The sequence below is a fragment of the Manis javanica genome, chromosome 17, assembly GCF_040802235.1.
Source record: "Manis javanica isolate MJ-LG chromosome 17, MJ_LKY, whole genome shotgun sequence".
NCBI lineage: Eukaryota > Metazoa > Chordata > Mammalia > Pholidota > Manidae > Manis > Manis javanica.
The window spans coordinates 9,465,833-9,481,944 of record NC_133172.1 but is presented as its reverse complement, the minus strand read 5'-3'; the positions used below and the strand labels follow the sequence as shown (position 1 = coordinate 9,481,944).

The 16,112-nt window shown below is 53.7% G+C and overlaps 1 protein-coding gene across 2 annotated transcripts; it reads right to left on the bottom strand.

The window, feature by feature from the left end:
• Nucleotides 1-1,607: 1,607 nt before the first annotated feature.
• On the bottom strand, nt 1,608-15,654 carry PPP1R13L (protein phosphatase 1 regulatory subunit 13 like). Of its 2 annotated transcripts, none has more exons than XM_017650392.3 (13): nt 15,503-15,654; nt 11,176-11,252; nt 10,949-11,091; nt 10,111-10,621; nt 9,923-10,021; nt 9,759-9,850; nt 9,027-9,471; nt 7,454-7,911; nt 5,151-5,282; nt 4,912-5,045; nt 4,640-4,806; nt 3,047-3,246; nt 1,608-2,190 (listed from the first exon to the last, which is right to left on the bottom strand). In XM_017650392.3, exons 2-13 carry the CDS (start codon nt 11,228-11,230, stop codon nt 2,152-2,154), a joined length of 2,475 nt encoding a protein of 824 aa, XP_017505881.3. In that variant the 5' UTR covers nt 11,231-11,252; nt 15,503-15,654; the 3' UTR covers nt 1,608-2,151. The 2 variants fall into 2 exon arrangements, with proteins under 2 accessions (XP_017505881.3, XP_017505882.3); XM_017650393.3 differs by having other exon boundaries at nt 10,111-10,618.
• Between the last annotated feature and the right edge of the window lie 458 nt (nt 15,655-16,112).

Sequence of the window (16,112 nt, the reverse complement as noted above, 5' to 3'; positions counted from 1 at the left end):
TCTTTATTAAAACATAACAAAAATAGCATTAGCACACCTCCAAAGAAGTACTAATGATTGCTTACTATTATCAAAGGCCCAGTGTTTGAATTTGAGAGCAGAGACTTCTGTCTCCTGTTCACTTATTCTCCTTCGCTACCTTACGTGGCAAAAAAGATGATGCAAATTTGATGACCACTAAGGATCCTGAAATACGGAAATTATCCTGGATGAGCTGGGTTGGCCTGATGTCACCAAAAAGGTCTTTGTAAGTGAAAGAGGGAGGCAGGCATGTTAGAACCAGAGGAGGCAGGCAGTGGGCAGTGGAAGCAAGAGATGGGGGTGGTGCCAGTGCTGGCTTGGAAGACGGAAGGGGCCATAAGCCAAGGAATGCAGGCAGCTTCCAGAAGCTGGAAAAGGCAAGGGCTTCTTTCCTGCAATCTCCAGAAAGGATCTCAGCCATGCTGACACCTTGATTTTAGTTCAGTAAGACCCATGTCAGATGTCTGACATCTGACATAAGATAATACATTTGTATTAATTAAGCTTCCAAGTTTGTGAAGCAGGAATCCTTATCCACTAGGGTTATGTTCCAAGACCCCCAGTGGATGCACTGAAATTCTGGATATATATATAAAAATAATCTATCTATAAATATAAATGATATATATATATAAAATATCTATCTATAGGGAACCCTGTTTTTTCCTGTGTGTACATACCTATGATAGTTTCATTTATAAATTTCATTATAAATTAGGCCAGTAGCAAATACTAATAGAACAATTATCATGATATACTATAATAAAAGTTATGTGAATGTGTTCTCTCAAAATATCTTATTGTTGTATGCACACTTCTTGTGATGATGTCAGATGAGAAAATGCCCACATGATGGGATGAAGTGAGGTGAAAGACGTAGGCGTTGGGATGTGGTATTGGGCTACCACTGACCTGACAATTTGTCAGAAGGGAGATCCTCTGCTTCAGGACCACCTTGAAAAGTAGCTAATGTGAACTGAACCCTTAGTTTTTATTTAATTTTAATTAATTTAGATTTAAATATCCACAGAAGGTTGGTGGCTATTATATTGGACATTTCAGACCATGACAGTGCTGTAGCTTTTCTGATTTGTCAAAAGATACACTGAAGAGACATATACTTGTGTTTTGTCAAAAATTCAAGGAGCAGTTTAGGAAATAAAGTGGGGCAGAAGCAAAGGAAAATCACTCTTCAAGGTCGTATCCTCAACAAGACCACATGGATTTCTGGTAGATAAAGCCTTGTTGAAGACGAGCTCACAGTTGGTAATTTCAACACACGTGAGGAAGCGATCCACCATGAGTGAGAACCAGCAGGCAACATTTACAGAGGTAGATGACGGAATTATCAGACATATATTATCAAATAAGTTCAAATGCTTAAAGACATAAAAGAAGAATCCATAAAATGAAAAAACGATCAAGATAATACCAAAACAAACAAAGACAGGCATATTGGAAAGAGGAAGGACTGAAATTACATGAGGGAAATCCTTCAGAAAGGGGTTACTTTCACACTGGTATGCCAAAAACAGAAACAATGATGAGCAATTACAAAGTCAGAATGGAATCCAAAGAGAAGGAAGTCAATTTCTGTGCAAACTACCTTTATTTATAAAGAAAAACTTCTCCATTTGGTTATGAAACCAGTGCTGTGTGAAGGCACTTGATGGGGGAGAGGTGGGGCAGGGATCCTGGGAGAGACCAATGTCCCTCACCTGGCGCCCCACGGCTGCTGGGAGACATGGGGGAAAGGCAACTCTTAGGGGAATCCAGTGGAGGCGACCCGTCCTAGATGCCTCTGGGGTAGTGGGTTGGCTTGCTTTTGGGTGGGTGGGTGGGGGTTGGCAGTAGGAGTGGGAGGCACTTTGGATGGGATCTGATTTGGCAAATGGGGGGGTCTCTCTTGCTCCCAGTGATTTCTAGCCCCACCATGACCTCCCATGGCTAAGGCAGGTTTCTAAACTTAAGGCTGGGCTTCTCCTCCTCGGGGAAGCAGAGGGCTGGTGGCAAGGACCTCACCCCTGCAGGGGTGGGGGTACAGAGAGATGCAACAATCTTGGAAGGGAGGTCTGGAGCAAAGGCAGGGGTGCTTCCTGCTGCCTCCCGTGGAAATGTCCTCCTCTCCAGCTAGACCTTATTCCTCTGAGGCTTCACCCTGGGGAAGAGCTGAGGGAAGACGGAATCTTCAGACACCAGGAGCTCCCACCCACAAATTTAATGGAGTCATTTGACCCACCCCAACCATGCAGACTGTTTCCATCCTTCCATCCTTCCTAACGGACTCTCTCAGCATCTCCTAAACCACTCCTGAGTGCCTGAGTCCCCTGTCACCTCCAAGCACCAGATGGAGCCTTCCAATCAGCAGCACAATAAGTGAAATGGAAAATTCGGAGTCTCCCATACTGCCAAGTAGGAAACACCTGCCTCTACATGCCACTGCCATGGCTGTCTGGTGGGGACCCACTTCCACCGCTGCCCAAATTAAAAGAATCTCTTCTAGGAACACAACGGGATCTTCCTCGTCTCCTCCCCTATCCTAGTAGAATCTGCCTCCCTCCTAGTGTAACTTTATTAATGGATTCTTCGGCGCCATGCATGCCCAATGCAGTATAACTAAAGCTTCCTCACCATAATGCCTGTAATATAAAATCCTTTAACTTTCCCCCCGTGACCAAAATGGGATTCCTTGTCACTCCTCTTAGCTAAAATACCTTCTTCTTTACCTGCCCATTCGTATGATTAGGGATGAGAAAAAATGTATTTGAGCATGAACCAAATAACCAGCAGGCAGTTCTGATGACTACCCCACGAAGTTCCATCGGTAAGGGCCTCGCCCTCACACCCTCCATTACTGTAATGGCCTTTGCCTTACCTCCCACAGCCGATAAGGGACTCCTGAACCCGCCCCCTCCCAGCACCACCAATATAACGGGCTGTCCCTCTAGCCCCTGTTTTCCTGTGGGATCATCCCTTTCCCCAAACAGCCATCAAGAGGCTAGCACAATCTCTCCTCGGGGCTCACCCCGAAGTAGTTACGCGGCACGTAGCCCTCTTGGCCATGCAGAGCGGCCCACCACCAGTCGGTCTCTTCCGGCCCGTCCCTGCGCAGCACGGTGACCGACTCGCCCTCGCGGAAGGACAGCTCGTCTCCGAACTCAGCGCTGTAGTCCCAGAGGGCATACACGGCCCCGCTGTGCATCAGCCCCATGCTCTGCTCCACGTCTGCAACACGAACCATCAGGGATCCTGAGCGACTGCTCCAGGGGGGCCAGGAACGCTCGGGGACGCGAGACACGCAAGGGACAAGGACAGGCCCTGGGACTTGGCGCCTGGCCTAGCTGGGGGCCGAGCCACCTGAAAAGTTACATACCCCTATCTGGGGAGGGGCGCCTGAGCTCTAGTCAGCTGCCAGACTCTTAACATGCGAGAACACTGGAACGCATCAGACTGGGTACGGCACCCCCCGAGGCAGGGTCGGGGTCCCCTTTCCCTCTTGTACAGTTAAGTCCCTGTGTCACTCCCCGCTTAAGCGGTACAGTCTCCGCAGAGCACTCAATCCCTCCCTCAGAGGGTACAGCCCTCCGCCCCGTCCTCCCCCGAAGTGGGCCCACATCTCCCCTTCCAGACAGTGCAATCCATCCCTTCCCGAGTGCGAAGGTCTCCAAAGAGCTTGTAATAACTTCTGCAGATGGTACAGCCCACCAGAACCTCCCCCTTCCATCAGGTGATAAAATTCCCACCAAGGACTGAACCCCCTTTTCACGATGGTAGCGTCCACCCTGCTCCCTTTCCGTAGTGGTTCAGTCCACTGCGTCCAGTTTCTCCTCCCCTCCCGGCCAGGTGCGCTGTCCCAGGTCTACTTTCCCCTCACAAAACTCTCCGCCACCCAGGCAAGTAGGACAGTACCGCCGTCACATCTCACTGCCTCCACCTACCTGTGACAGGTGTAACGGCCCCGTCTCCCCCCAAAAGGTTATAGCACTTGCCCCTCTTCAGGGGGAGGTCCCAGGGGCCCAGTCTGTGTGAGACCCTGCTCGCCCTGCTCCCCTGCAAGGCAGGTGTCACAGCACCAGGTTCTCATGCACTTTCTGCTCTTAGGGGCACAACAGGCGCAGCTAGGTGTCCGGTAGGCTCGCCTCTAAAATACATTGCCCCACCCCCAGGTCCTAAGGCCTGCCTTATCCCAGCTCTGTGAAGTTCCCAATCCAGCCCTGACACAATTCCCCCTCCAGGTGGGCTATGCAGACCCTACGCACACCCCCATGGTAACTAGCCTGCCCCTCCTTGGGATATATGGTACAGCCTTGTAAGGGGAGGGGTCCGCAAGCTCCTCCCCAGAAGCCACGGCCGGCTCCTATGCCAGCCACGTGGTACTGCTCCTCCCATAGGTAGCACAGGCCGTCCGCCCAGCCCTCTGCCACACTCTTCTCCCCTGCAGGTGTCCAGCTTGCACATCAGGCCCCAGTGTTTCCCTCACCCTCAAAGATGGCACAGTCTGCTCCCCCCACACACCCTGCTTGCACCTGTCACCTGGGTGGCCCGGTCCCCACGATCGCCCCCTCCAGGGGTGGCCCATCCAGCCCGCCCACCGGGGCGCACCAGCCCCGTCTCGAACCTGCCAGGTAAGTGGCGCAGTCAGCGTAACCCTCGCGGTAGGGGTCGCACTTCTCGATGGCTGTGGCGCCATCGCTAAGCGTGGTGGCAAAGATTGCCGCGCCGTGCTGCACCAGCGCCGTGCAGATGGCCGTGTCGTTGCACGAGGCGGCGCAGTGCAGCGGTGTCCTAGGCGTGGGAGGTAAGCATGAGAGGCGGCGCGCTCGCCCGCAGGTGCCCAGGCCCCGAGCACCGTCCCCGCCCCACGCCCGCCGCGCACAGGTCAGGGCTCACCAGCCGTGGCTGTCGGGGGAGTTGACGTTGGCGCCGGCCGCGATGAGAAAGTCCACGATGGGGTAGTTGGCACCGCAGATGGCGTTGTGCAGGGCTGTGATGCCCTCCTCGTTGGGCTGGCTCGGGTCATTCATCTGCGTGGACGGTGGAAGGGTAGGGATGCGGGGGCTCAGTCCCGCAGCTGCCATCCCGCGTCCAGCGCCCCCACCCCGCCTGCCCTGCTGTTTGGCAGCACTCACTTCCTTCACCGCCTGCTGCACCACTTCCAGCTCCCCGGTTAGCGCGGCGTCCAGCAGTAGCACCAGCGGGTTGAGACGCGCGTGGCGAGCCTTGCGCGGGGAGCCCACCTTCCGCAGCACAGAGCGCATCTCCTGGGGGGACAGGGCAGAGGATTGTTTATATGCTCATTACTCGGAGTGGGATTTGGAGGTTCAGGGACCGGGAGGCAGCCACCGCAGAGCAACTAAACAGAGGCAGAGCCAGGGCTGGAACCCAGGGAGGCACAGAGCCTGAGTCCAGGGAGGACCGTCGTGGGTGCGTGTGCCTCAGTTCTACAGCCTCTGGTTCCCTGCAAGAATCAAGAGAATCGGGTCATTTGGGGAATCCCTGAGACCTGGTAGGGAGCTGGAAACCCAAGTCGATGACTGTGGGAGCCAGATAGTCAACATACAGTCTCACTTCTTTTATTTAAAAAATGCTATGAAGCACACAGAACAAAATGTCACCGTTAGTTTCAGATGTTTGGAATTAGAGTATTTATATTATTCCTTGTGCTTTAGTTTGATCTTCCAGTGTCCTGCAAGATTCACTTATTCTAAGCATGTGGCATTTGTGATTCTGGTCTTCGATGTCAATTATTTCAAGAGTCTGGAATTTGTAGATCCCAAGAGCCACTGCTTCAAGATTCTCTGATGCTGTTATTTCACATCCAGTATAATGTGAATCCAGAAATTCTAACCTGCACTAAATTGCTGGGGACTGAGAACATTGCATCCCAGGGTTCTATGACTGAGAACTTTAATGTTTTACAGTTAGGATTTCATTCCGAAAGATTGGAAGCGAATACTCCAAGTGTTAATCGTGGTTCTGAGTGCTGTGATTTGGGCTTCTTTATTCTACTTTTATCCACTTCCTCCTAGTTTCTATGGTGTTTGTGTATTGTTGATTTAAAATATAATTCTGTAGGACAACATACTAGTGATCTGTGATTTTATGATTTGAATGATAAAAGAATCTCTGATTTTCAGCTTTGGTGACTTCCACCATCAGTAATAACGAGGATTTGTGCTAATAACTTTGAAAATAAGACCTGTTCTTCAAACCTTCAGGGCTCTAGGATTCCGAAATTTCACTGTTCTACTGAGATTATGCTTCCAGAATTTAATTATTGAATTCTGGGAGTTTTCAAGTTTCTTTGTGGCCAGGACTTTGTGATTCTACAATGACCATTTCAAGATGTTGGTGTTCTTCCGTTCTTCATTTCAAGATCCTGAGCCTCAGCATTTCTGGCTTCACTCTCAGGAGGATCCGGGAATAGGCATTTTTTGGGGGTGTCCACCTGGTCTCCACTTCTTCCTTGGGATTTGATCCCATCCCTGTCTACCCACACCGAGCAATCAGGACTCGTCATGTTACTATTCTCCCTGACCCCAACCCTCATCCAAGATGTAGGGACTGGATCAACATCAGCAGGAGACCATCCCCTGCTCAAATTATATCATACAATATTAGCAGTTAAGTGCCAGCTACTATTCTAAGCACTATATTAATGTACTTAATCCTCAGAGCATCCCTATGGTTTTTCTCATCCCCGTTTTACAGATGAGGAGTCTGAGGCCCTGAGAGGCTAAGTATCTTGCCCACAGTTGCACAGCTGATAAGAGCCACGGGGCTGGTTTTCAGACCCAGGCAGCTTAGCACTGCAGCTGGTGTACTGACCCACCACACCCACAGCCTCAGAGACCAGAGACTTGCTCTGGAAAATGGGGATGTAAGAAGCTTCAAGTAGGGTCACAGAACACTATGGACTCGAACTGGGAAGTCATTTGGAGGCAGGGCTAGGTGGGCCATTTCTAGCCATGGAACCAGCTTGCTGGGGTATTAGAGGAGAGAGCAGATTCATTCCCAGAGACAGCAGACACAAGAGACTGTGTGGCAACCAGGGAGAGAAATGGTGACTGCCTTGATTCAGGCAGGTCTTTCAGGAACCAGAATAAACCCATTGTTGTACCAAGACACTCATTGCCAGGTTGTATGACTCTGAGATTCTGAAGGGATGCCCCCAGGAGCCAGCTTATTAAAGAGAAGCAGAGAAAGTCTCCGTGGCCAAGACGTCTGGATGCCCCTCCATATACATTTTTCCCTTCTTCTGAACACATGCATACTTAGATTAAAAACTACATTTCCCATCTTCCCTTGCAACTGGGTGCCCTGCCAGAGAGATGCAGAATATGTGGTGTGCAATTTCCAGGTTCTGTCCTAAAAGAGAAGGGGCACTGCCATATGCTGATTAATATACCCCAGTCTCCTCCATCTGACTTACCATGCTCTGTGGCTGCTCTGGTGGGCTGCTCTGGGGTGGGGCCACGGGTGGTATGGGAGCTGGTGGGGCAGGAGCAGGGGGCCCTGCCCTGGCCTCAGATCCCTCAGTGATGGAGGTCAGCTCGGGCTCAGGCCCCCCTGGCCCCACAGGCCCACTGTGACGATGGAAGAGGCGGCTGATGATCTGTTGGTACTGTTTCTTATGGGTGGGGGGTAGGGCTACAGCTGGGCTCTGTTCCATGGAGCCCCTGCGTTTGAGGGGTCGTGGAATCTCTGCCAGCACCCGTGCCACCTCCTCCAGTTCGGGGACTGACTGAGCCTCAGGTGGCAGTGCAGGCTGCAACCGTGTGGGGCTGAGGGGCCGAGTTACAGCGCCTTCATCTGCATCACCAGCCTCCAGTGCTGGTGTCAGCAGCCCCTCCAGCTCCGGCTCCAGCTCAGTGGGGGGCTTGGGGGGTCCTATGGAATAAAGCCCTGTCAGAGGAAGGGTCCCAGAGTGATCCCCAAGACTCCCTCCCCTACAACTTCCAGGACCAATAACCAGCACCTGATTTGCTGTGTGACCTTAGGTAAATTCCTTGCTCTTTCTGGGCTACACTTTCCTCAGACTGTGAATAATATACAATTATGCCATCTCTCATTTGTCAAGCACTTGGCATGTGCCTGGCACTTTACACACGTTTTATTGAATTCTCACCACTACCCTGTGAGGCACATATAGCTATCATCTCCTTATTACAGAAAGAGAAACTGAGTCTTGGAGAGAGCAAATTGGTTGCCCAAAGCGACACAAGATGGGATTTAAACTCAGTTCTAACTCCAGAATCTGTGCTCCTACCATCACGATAGACTTGACATTGTAAGATTCCAAGAATTTCCTCTCCTCGTAACTCAGGCAGAAAACTGACTAGCATTCTGGTGCTTACAGTCTCTTCTTCCTTATTCCTCTCTATCAGAGCTTCTAAAGAAGTCAGAAATAACAATGATTACTCTCTATGCATTACTTCATTGAATGTTCATCACAATCTATGAGGCTGATGTTATTACTCTCTCTTCACAGATGTGAAAATGGAAGCTCAGATAGTGTAACTGATTTTTCCTGTAAGTCTATGGTGGACAGGGGCTCAAAACCCACTCTGCTTTAAATCCAGGCCCTGCACTGGGCTCATACCCAAAAACATTAATAATAATTATACCTAATATGATACTTATTGAGGGCCTACTATATACTAGGCCCTATTTTAAGGACTTTATATGGATTAAATAAGCTAATACCATACCTCAGTAAGGTAGTTTCTATCATTATTCACCTTTTAAACTCAAGGAAATTGAGGTCCAGAGAAGTTAAGTGACAGCCCAAGGTCACACAGCATGGAGTCAGGGTCAGGGCCCATGCTACTCCTAGCTCCTAAGCAAATTCCCAAGCTCATCTGGCCTACTCCTCTGCAGGGACAGTGTCTGGAAATAGGTGCTTGGCTGTGATGGCTCCCCGAGCTGGTCAGGTTCCCAGACATTTGTCCTCCCTTTACCCAGCACTCTGGGACACCCCCACCACCCCCACACTGCCAACTTACCTTCACTCACAGGGGGCCAAGTCTGTTGCGGAGGCTGGGGGACTTGGGCAGGGGGTTGAGGAGGAGGCAGGAGCTGTGGTTGAGGCTGGGGGTGCAGCTGGGGCTGGAGGGGTGCCTGGGGCTGGGGAGGCAGCTTAGGTGGGGGAGCTCGAGAGAAGACAGGGGAGCCGGGATGCATGGCCCTGCTGGCCCCCTGCTCCCAGAAGGCATTCTGCAGCTTGAATATCATGCTGAGGGGGATAGGGCGCTGGCGGGGTGCACTGCGGGGCTGGGGGCTGGAAGGAGGCATGGGGATGCGGCTGACTGGCTGCCAGCTTCGGGGCAAAGTGCCTGATGGCCCCGCGGAACCTAGTGATCGGCGATAGCTGCCCACATCGGATCGCCTGTCGTTGGCCAGAGGGGAGACCTTGTAATTTCGGGGCAGAGTGGCGCTGGTGAGATTGTCCTGGGGGTGAAAGAGGGAAGGAGGGAAGGTAAAAAGGGGCTCAGGCGTGAGGAACACGGGTAAGGGAACCATAGGTTGGAGAGGGAAGGGCAGAAGGTGGTAAGTGAGAGAAGGTGAGAGAAGCCAGAGGGAGTGAGGGAGCGGAAGGAAGGGAGAGGAAAGAGGGTGAAGGAGGGGTGGAATCCAGTAAGAAGGGGGGAGGAGGGGCAGGAGAGCGGAAGCGTGAGACTGGTTCTGCCGCGGCTCCCCGCCCGCGCCCATCAACTCCCTCTCCGGCGGCCCCTCACCTTGCCCGTGGCCCCCAGCCCGTCCAGGCTGCTCTCTCTCCAAGGCAGCAGCTGCGGGCCTGGCGAGGCCGGCCGCGCGAAGACGTCCAGGCCTGAGGGGGGATAATCACTAGGGTCTGCGGGACACCGCTTCGGCACCCACGTCCCCGGCTCCCATCACTTACGTTCGTAGCTGGCTGTCTGTGAAGGCTTCTTCTCGTATGCCACGTCCAAGTCAGACTCATTCCAGGCTTTGGGAGGCCGCCGGCGCAGCATCAGGTCGTCTGGGGAGAGGGTGTGAATGGGGATGTGGGGAGCGGCTGGTCGCGGGTCCCGCACGCCTCCCGCCCGCCCAGTTCAGCCCCTAGTTCACCTTGAGAGCGCAGAGGCGGGGCAAAGGCGCTGCCGCCAGCGCCCAGCAGGGGGCTCCCAAATGCAGCCGGAGCGTCGTAGGCTGCGGTCTGGGGGCGCGGCGAGGGGACGCGCTCTGGAAAGAAGGCCTGGGGGCCCTCAACCAGAGGGCTGGCACGTGGAGAGCCGGCCCGGCCCAGGTAATCGAAGGGCGTGGGGGGACCCTGCTGGCGGTGCGGGCCTGATCCGGGCCGCGGGGAGGGCGCACGGCCGAGGGGGCTTCCTGCGCCATCGAAGGCGCGGGGCCGGGGTGATGGCGCACGGTCCAGGCTACTGTAGGCGTCCGGCTGCAGGTAGAGCGGGGTGCGCGGTGACGACGGCCGGCCCTTAGGGGACAGGGGACTGTAGGGAAGCAGAGCCGGGGCGCTCTCAGAGCGTCCGAACGAGGTGTCTGCGCCATCGGTGGCCACCTTCCGAAGGGACCCGCGGCTGCCTGAGTGTTCGGGAACCGGGCTGGAGCTGTACCGGGACTGCTGTGGGGAGGGCAGGGCATTAAGGGGCAAAGGAGACATTAGTAGTGGGGTTGATAAAAGGTCAAAAGAGGCCAACCAAAATCAACCCAGGGGAGTTGGACGGAAGCTGGGAGACTCAGGCACGGGGAGCCTAGGTGAGGAGTGTTGGGGAGCCAGCCCTGCAATCAGGGCCGAGGCTAGCTAGCCGCGGTGAACTTATGCCACTTAGAAAAAGACCCTTTTCCTTCTGGAATTCCTGTTAAATGTCCACTTCCCCTGGTCCTCTCTTTCAAGTACCCTTCTATAGCCCACAACCTGTACAGCCGTATGCCTGAACTCCAGGCTCACCCTAGCGGGAGCTCCGGCCTGCGAACCAGGAGGAGTCGGCGAGTCTGACCACAGCGACTCCAGCTGCTTGGTCAGTTCGTCCACCTTGGCCGCCGCCGTATCCAGCTCCATCTGCTTCAGGTCCATGTGCTTCATGGCCAGAGCTGGGCAGCGGGGGAGTGGCAGTAAGGTCAAGGGACTCGCCCCCGAGAGCCCCCCAGGCAAGCCCCGCCCCCACCCCAGCTCACACTGGAAGTTCAGGTCCAGTAGGTCCTGCGCACTTGGGAATGCCTCGCTGTCCATGGTGCCGACCGCAGCGGGGCGCCTGCGGGAATTGGGAAAGAGGGGCGGGGAGCCTTCTTAGACCCCGCCCGCAGGGGCCCTGAGGAGCCCATAGCGCCTCTCCTTTCCTCGTTCCTTCCACTGGAAGCGCTATGCCCCTCCACTTTCTGGCCGGGAAAATGCCAACTCCTTCAAAGTTGTCCTGGAAGGCTTGGGACAATTCACTCTCTTTACGTGGCTCTTTGTCCGTCTCTCTATCTCAGCCCTAAGAAGACTTGAAGGATTCCTTCAACAGTTATCCACTGATCACCTACTATGTGCTAGGCATTACAGAGAACAGAAGATGAAGTAATATCAATTACTGAGTGCCTGTTAGAACCAGAAAACACTACGTGACAGGCTGGAGATATTTTTTAAAATAATAATTGTGCTGCCTGCTGTGTGCCAGGCCCCATGCTAGTTGTCTGAGGGTATAATGAAATATAACCATTTTTTTTGAAAGGCCACTGCCTCCTAGAATTGTGCCAAGTACTGTGAACCCAATACCCCATTTGATGGTCAAACTCACCATAGCAGTCTAGAAAGTGGAGCTCAAAAACATTTGTTCAGGGTCACCCTGCAAGAACTTGGGAGTACTAGGTTTCACATCTGGATCTAACTTGTTATTTTGGGTCATTTCCACCAGACTAGAAAAGTCCCAGAAGGCATGGACCACTCAGCTTCCTCTCACCACAAAAAGTCCCCACACAAAAAAGACCTGGTTCACAGGGACCCAGTATTAACAGGAAGAACAGGGAAGCGGCCAGGAGCAGCCAGGCTGCTGTGGTCACCAGCGCAGTGGGAGGGAGCCAGACCACCAGGAACCGGTCAGGCCAGCACCATCCACATCCCCCTGGTAGCCGCCACACCCACCAGCTCTGCCGCCTCCCCGGGCTGCACTGAATGCTTAACTGGTGGTGCAGACACGGGCAGCAGGGCAGGCCGGGACATGCTGATTCCAGCCTCTGTCTGGGAAGCCCTGGAACAGAACCTGTTGGAGCAGGTGGCTCGTTTGGGTGTACTGGCAGTGTGTGTGTGACCTTAGGTGGTGAGTCCCTTTCACTCCTCCAGCCTCAGTTGCCCCAATAGTGAAAGAAGGAGACAAAGCTATTCTGAGAGGCCTTTTCTATCTCTCAGAGGCCTAGATTCTGAAACTGTAAGGACCTTGGGGCTGTAATTAAAGTTCTACAGAGCCTAAAACCCTCAGATTAAGAACACATTGTTGGAAAGTTCTGAGTCCAAGATTCTATCTTTGGAGCATCCTAGAACTCCTCAATTTTGCCAGCCTAGATTTTTCCATCTTCCTGCACTACTGTTCTCTCTCTCCTAGAATCCCGCTGTCCTAAAAGTCTAGGCGAATGCATGGTATAGTGGAGTAAGGAGCCAGTCTTCCAGGGTTCTGGAGGTACCACTGTTGGACCCAGACAAGAGTGCCTCTTGATCTGTAAAGTGAGGATATACTGCGGATCTAATTGGCCAGAACGTGCAAGAGGCTCTGAGTACTCAGGCCTCAGAAAGCAGGGACTACAGGAATCAGAATTCAGGGCTTTTAGAATCTCAGAAATACACAGGATAATGGTGTGTTAAAATATAAAATAGTCTGTTAAAATATAAAAATGAACAATTCTTTGCGTCCTCCAGTGCCAGCATTCTAGCAGCGAGAGGTTCTTTTGGGGATTTCACGATTCCCAAATTTCTAAGACTCTCAGACCCCATGCCGACATCCTCTGGCTCTAAGGAAATGCCAAGGCTGGGCGTGGGGCCGTCCTCGGGTTGGTGCGCGAGCTGGTGGAGGGAGTGTCGGGGCCGCCAGGGGGCGCTCGGGGTTACGGCCCGACCCTCGCAAGGCCGCGGGCAGCGCCTGAGCTCACATCCCCGGAATGCGCTACGGGCCCGGGCAGGTGCTCACCTCCCGCGGCTGGGGAGAGGGGGCCGGGCTGCGCAAAAGTGGCGCACGCCGCGCCTCTGCTTCCAGACCCCTGCTCTCCACTCCAACCGCAATCCCCTTCTCCCTTCTGCGGGCTCTAACCCACCCCCAGGTACCCTTCCCCGGGTTTCCCTCCAACTTCAGCTTCCTCTTTCCCCCTACACCCCACCGTTAGCTCTCTTAACCCCAGCCTCCTCTGCTGCGTGCAGCCAGATTCTTTCGGGTTAAGGATCCTGGGATCTTCCCGGAGGAATCATCCCCAGAAAGAACCAGGTCAGGCCAGGCTGGGCTGGGAATACCCTGGTTAGAATCCTACAGCTCTGTCGGACAGACTGACGCTGGGAGAGACCCCACGCTCTCTGGGACTTGGTTTCCCCCCTTGTGGACATTTGTGGAACGGGTTAGAGCCTTCCCCTAAGTCTCTACCTTGGGCTATTTAGCTTCTCTGCGCGTCAGTTTCCTCGTGTGTATAATGGGGTAATTAATACCTTCATCTCAAAAACAGTGTGAGCTTTGAGTGACACAACTTATGTACAGTGTTTAGAACAGCAGGGCATCAAATAAAGTTCATATATATCCTTCTTTGGCTGTTCCTTAAGACAACACAGAGTCCCACACAGTGTGAGGGCTCAAGACCCAGAGTAATATTTTTTTCCCAAAAGGGCCCTTTCAACTCTTCCTGAGATTGTAAAAGCTTAGGTTTTGATTTCTGGAGTTGCAACCTCCTGGGCCCTAAATTCTTCCCGTACATTCTTGAGTTACGGCCAGTGATCATCTCCAGAAATTTAGGCACAGGGGCATGAGGAGCCCTGGAAGATTCCAAACATAAAGTGGCCAAAGCCCAGAGTGTGGTCTGTGCCTGTTCTGTAGCCTCAGTTTCCCCACTAGAGTAGGGAGAAGTTAGTCCCTTGGGTGGAGCCACAAAGCAAACCTCACTGGGAGTGACACCTTTGGGTGGCTGCCTAAGGCTTCTGTAGACAGTGGGAACCATCCTGTCCACCTGCCAGTCCAGAGCCTGGCACGCTGTGAGCTTTGGCTTGGCAGCCACAGTTATTTTTTTTTTTAATTTCATTTCAGGCTATCACCAAAAGCCTTTCAAGCCAGAGCATTGGGAAGTTCTCTCTCTCATCAGACCCCAGGCCTCCCCCACCCGCTAGTTTAACCCCCTCACATGACCCATGGGGGTGGAGACCAGGAGGCAGACAGAGGGAGGCATCAGTCCCTGCCCTCCCCCAGCGTCAAGGACAGATACACACCTCCAGAATTAGCCTCTATTCCTCCCTTATCTCCCACACTACCTAAGGTCAAACAGATGGGGGTGGAGGTGACAATTTTCTCCTCAGGGTCAGGGCCAGAAGCCCCAGGAGGGAGAAGGTTAGTCAGAAAATCTGGTGAGAATGCATGGAATCCCATCCCCAGAGAGCTGTGGAAGAAAGGAAAAGCCACAGCCTGCCCCCAACCCTGCTGGGTGTGACCTCTAAGCCTCAGTTTACCCTTGTCTTCTCTGTAATGTCTGCGTAGTGTCCAGCCATGCAAACTTTCCAGAATCCAACCCCACTTTCTGAATTCTGCCCTGGGTACTAGAACGCCCTCTGCAAACCCCAGATATTCCCCACATCAATGGGGCAATGAGGGGCCTCGCCCCCGGTAGGGGGCGCCTTGGGGCAGAGGTCCCTCCTCTGGTTAGGCAGGTCTAACGCCCCGGTTAATGACATGTTGGGGATCGCACAGAGGCACAGAGGAGTTTGGAGAGCTGCCCCAGTCCCCCACCCCCTACTGGCCCCCACCCCAGAGCAGGAAAGTGGGGGAGAGCGCCGGAACAGTCTCCAGAGAGACCCTGGGGGCTTGTCCTGCTACATTTCAGGGACTCAGATTCCACTATCCCCACCCCACCCCTAATTCTACCCGAAGACCTAGAGGCTTGTGGAGAAGGCAGCTGGAGGGCGGCAGGGATGGCCTCCCATTCCACTCCAGAAGCCCGAGCCTCGCATTTCTGCCCAAATCTCAGGCCTCCGATACCCCAATTTTAATTAAGGTCTCAGGCTTCCGAGAGCCCTAAATTTGAGGGACTTAGAAGTCTCAGCTCCAACGTCCCCCCGGAACCAAGGCGTCCGAGCCCCCCATTCCAAGAACCCAGGCATCCAAGTCCCCTTTCCTTTTGCCCAGTAAATCAGGATCCGAGGTTTCTCTCCTTCGAAGGACCCTAGCATCTGTTCACCCCCCTATTCCGCTCTCGGACCCAGGGTCCGAGTCCCCTCCCAGTCCTCCCAGGGACGCGAGAGTCGGGCTCCTCCAGAGCCGCTGGACCCCACGGGGGTGGAACTCACGGATCCGGGGCAGATCCTGGCGCCGGGGGACTTCCTCCGGCTCCGGCTCGGGCTTCGGGGAGCGGAGGACGGGGCGGGGCAGGCGCCGTGAACAGGTTAGACGACGTGACTCCGGCTGGAGGGAGGCGGGTCCCGGAGGGGAGGGGGAGATGGGGTCGCTTCGAGCACCTTGGGACTTGTAGTCCCAGAGGGACAGGACGCATACTGAGACTTCCCATTTGGATTGAACCCAAAGTCCATTTCACAGACTGGAAGGGCGAGGTCCAGAAGCCGAGGGTGACCTGGCCCTGTAGATAGAGTCCAGACTCCTACCTCGCAGTGGCTGCAGGAGACAGACTCCTGAGTCCCTGACCCACTTCTCCAGGAGCGTTTCCCCCTTCTTGAATAAAGATTTGGACGCCACTAATAGACGCAGAAGGTTAGAAGCTGGGGGAGATTCACATGTGGCGAGAGGCCCACCCCTAAGGCGAGAAGAGGACCTCACTAAAGCAGTGCGCCCTCAGGTCTCTGAGCTTCGATCTCCCCGTCTGTAAAAAGACCAGGATGAATCTTCACAGAATTTCCCATCAACAGCGCTCAAAGTCGGAGGCTAGGACTACAATCCCCAGAA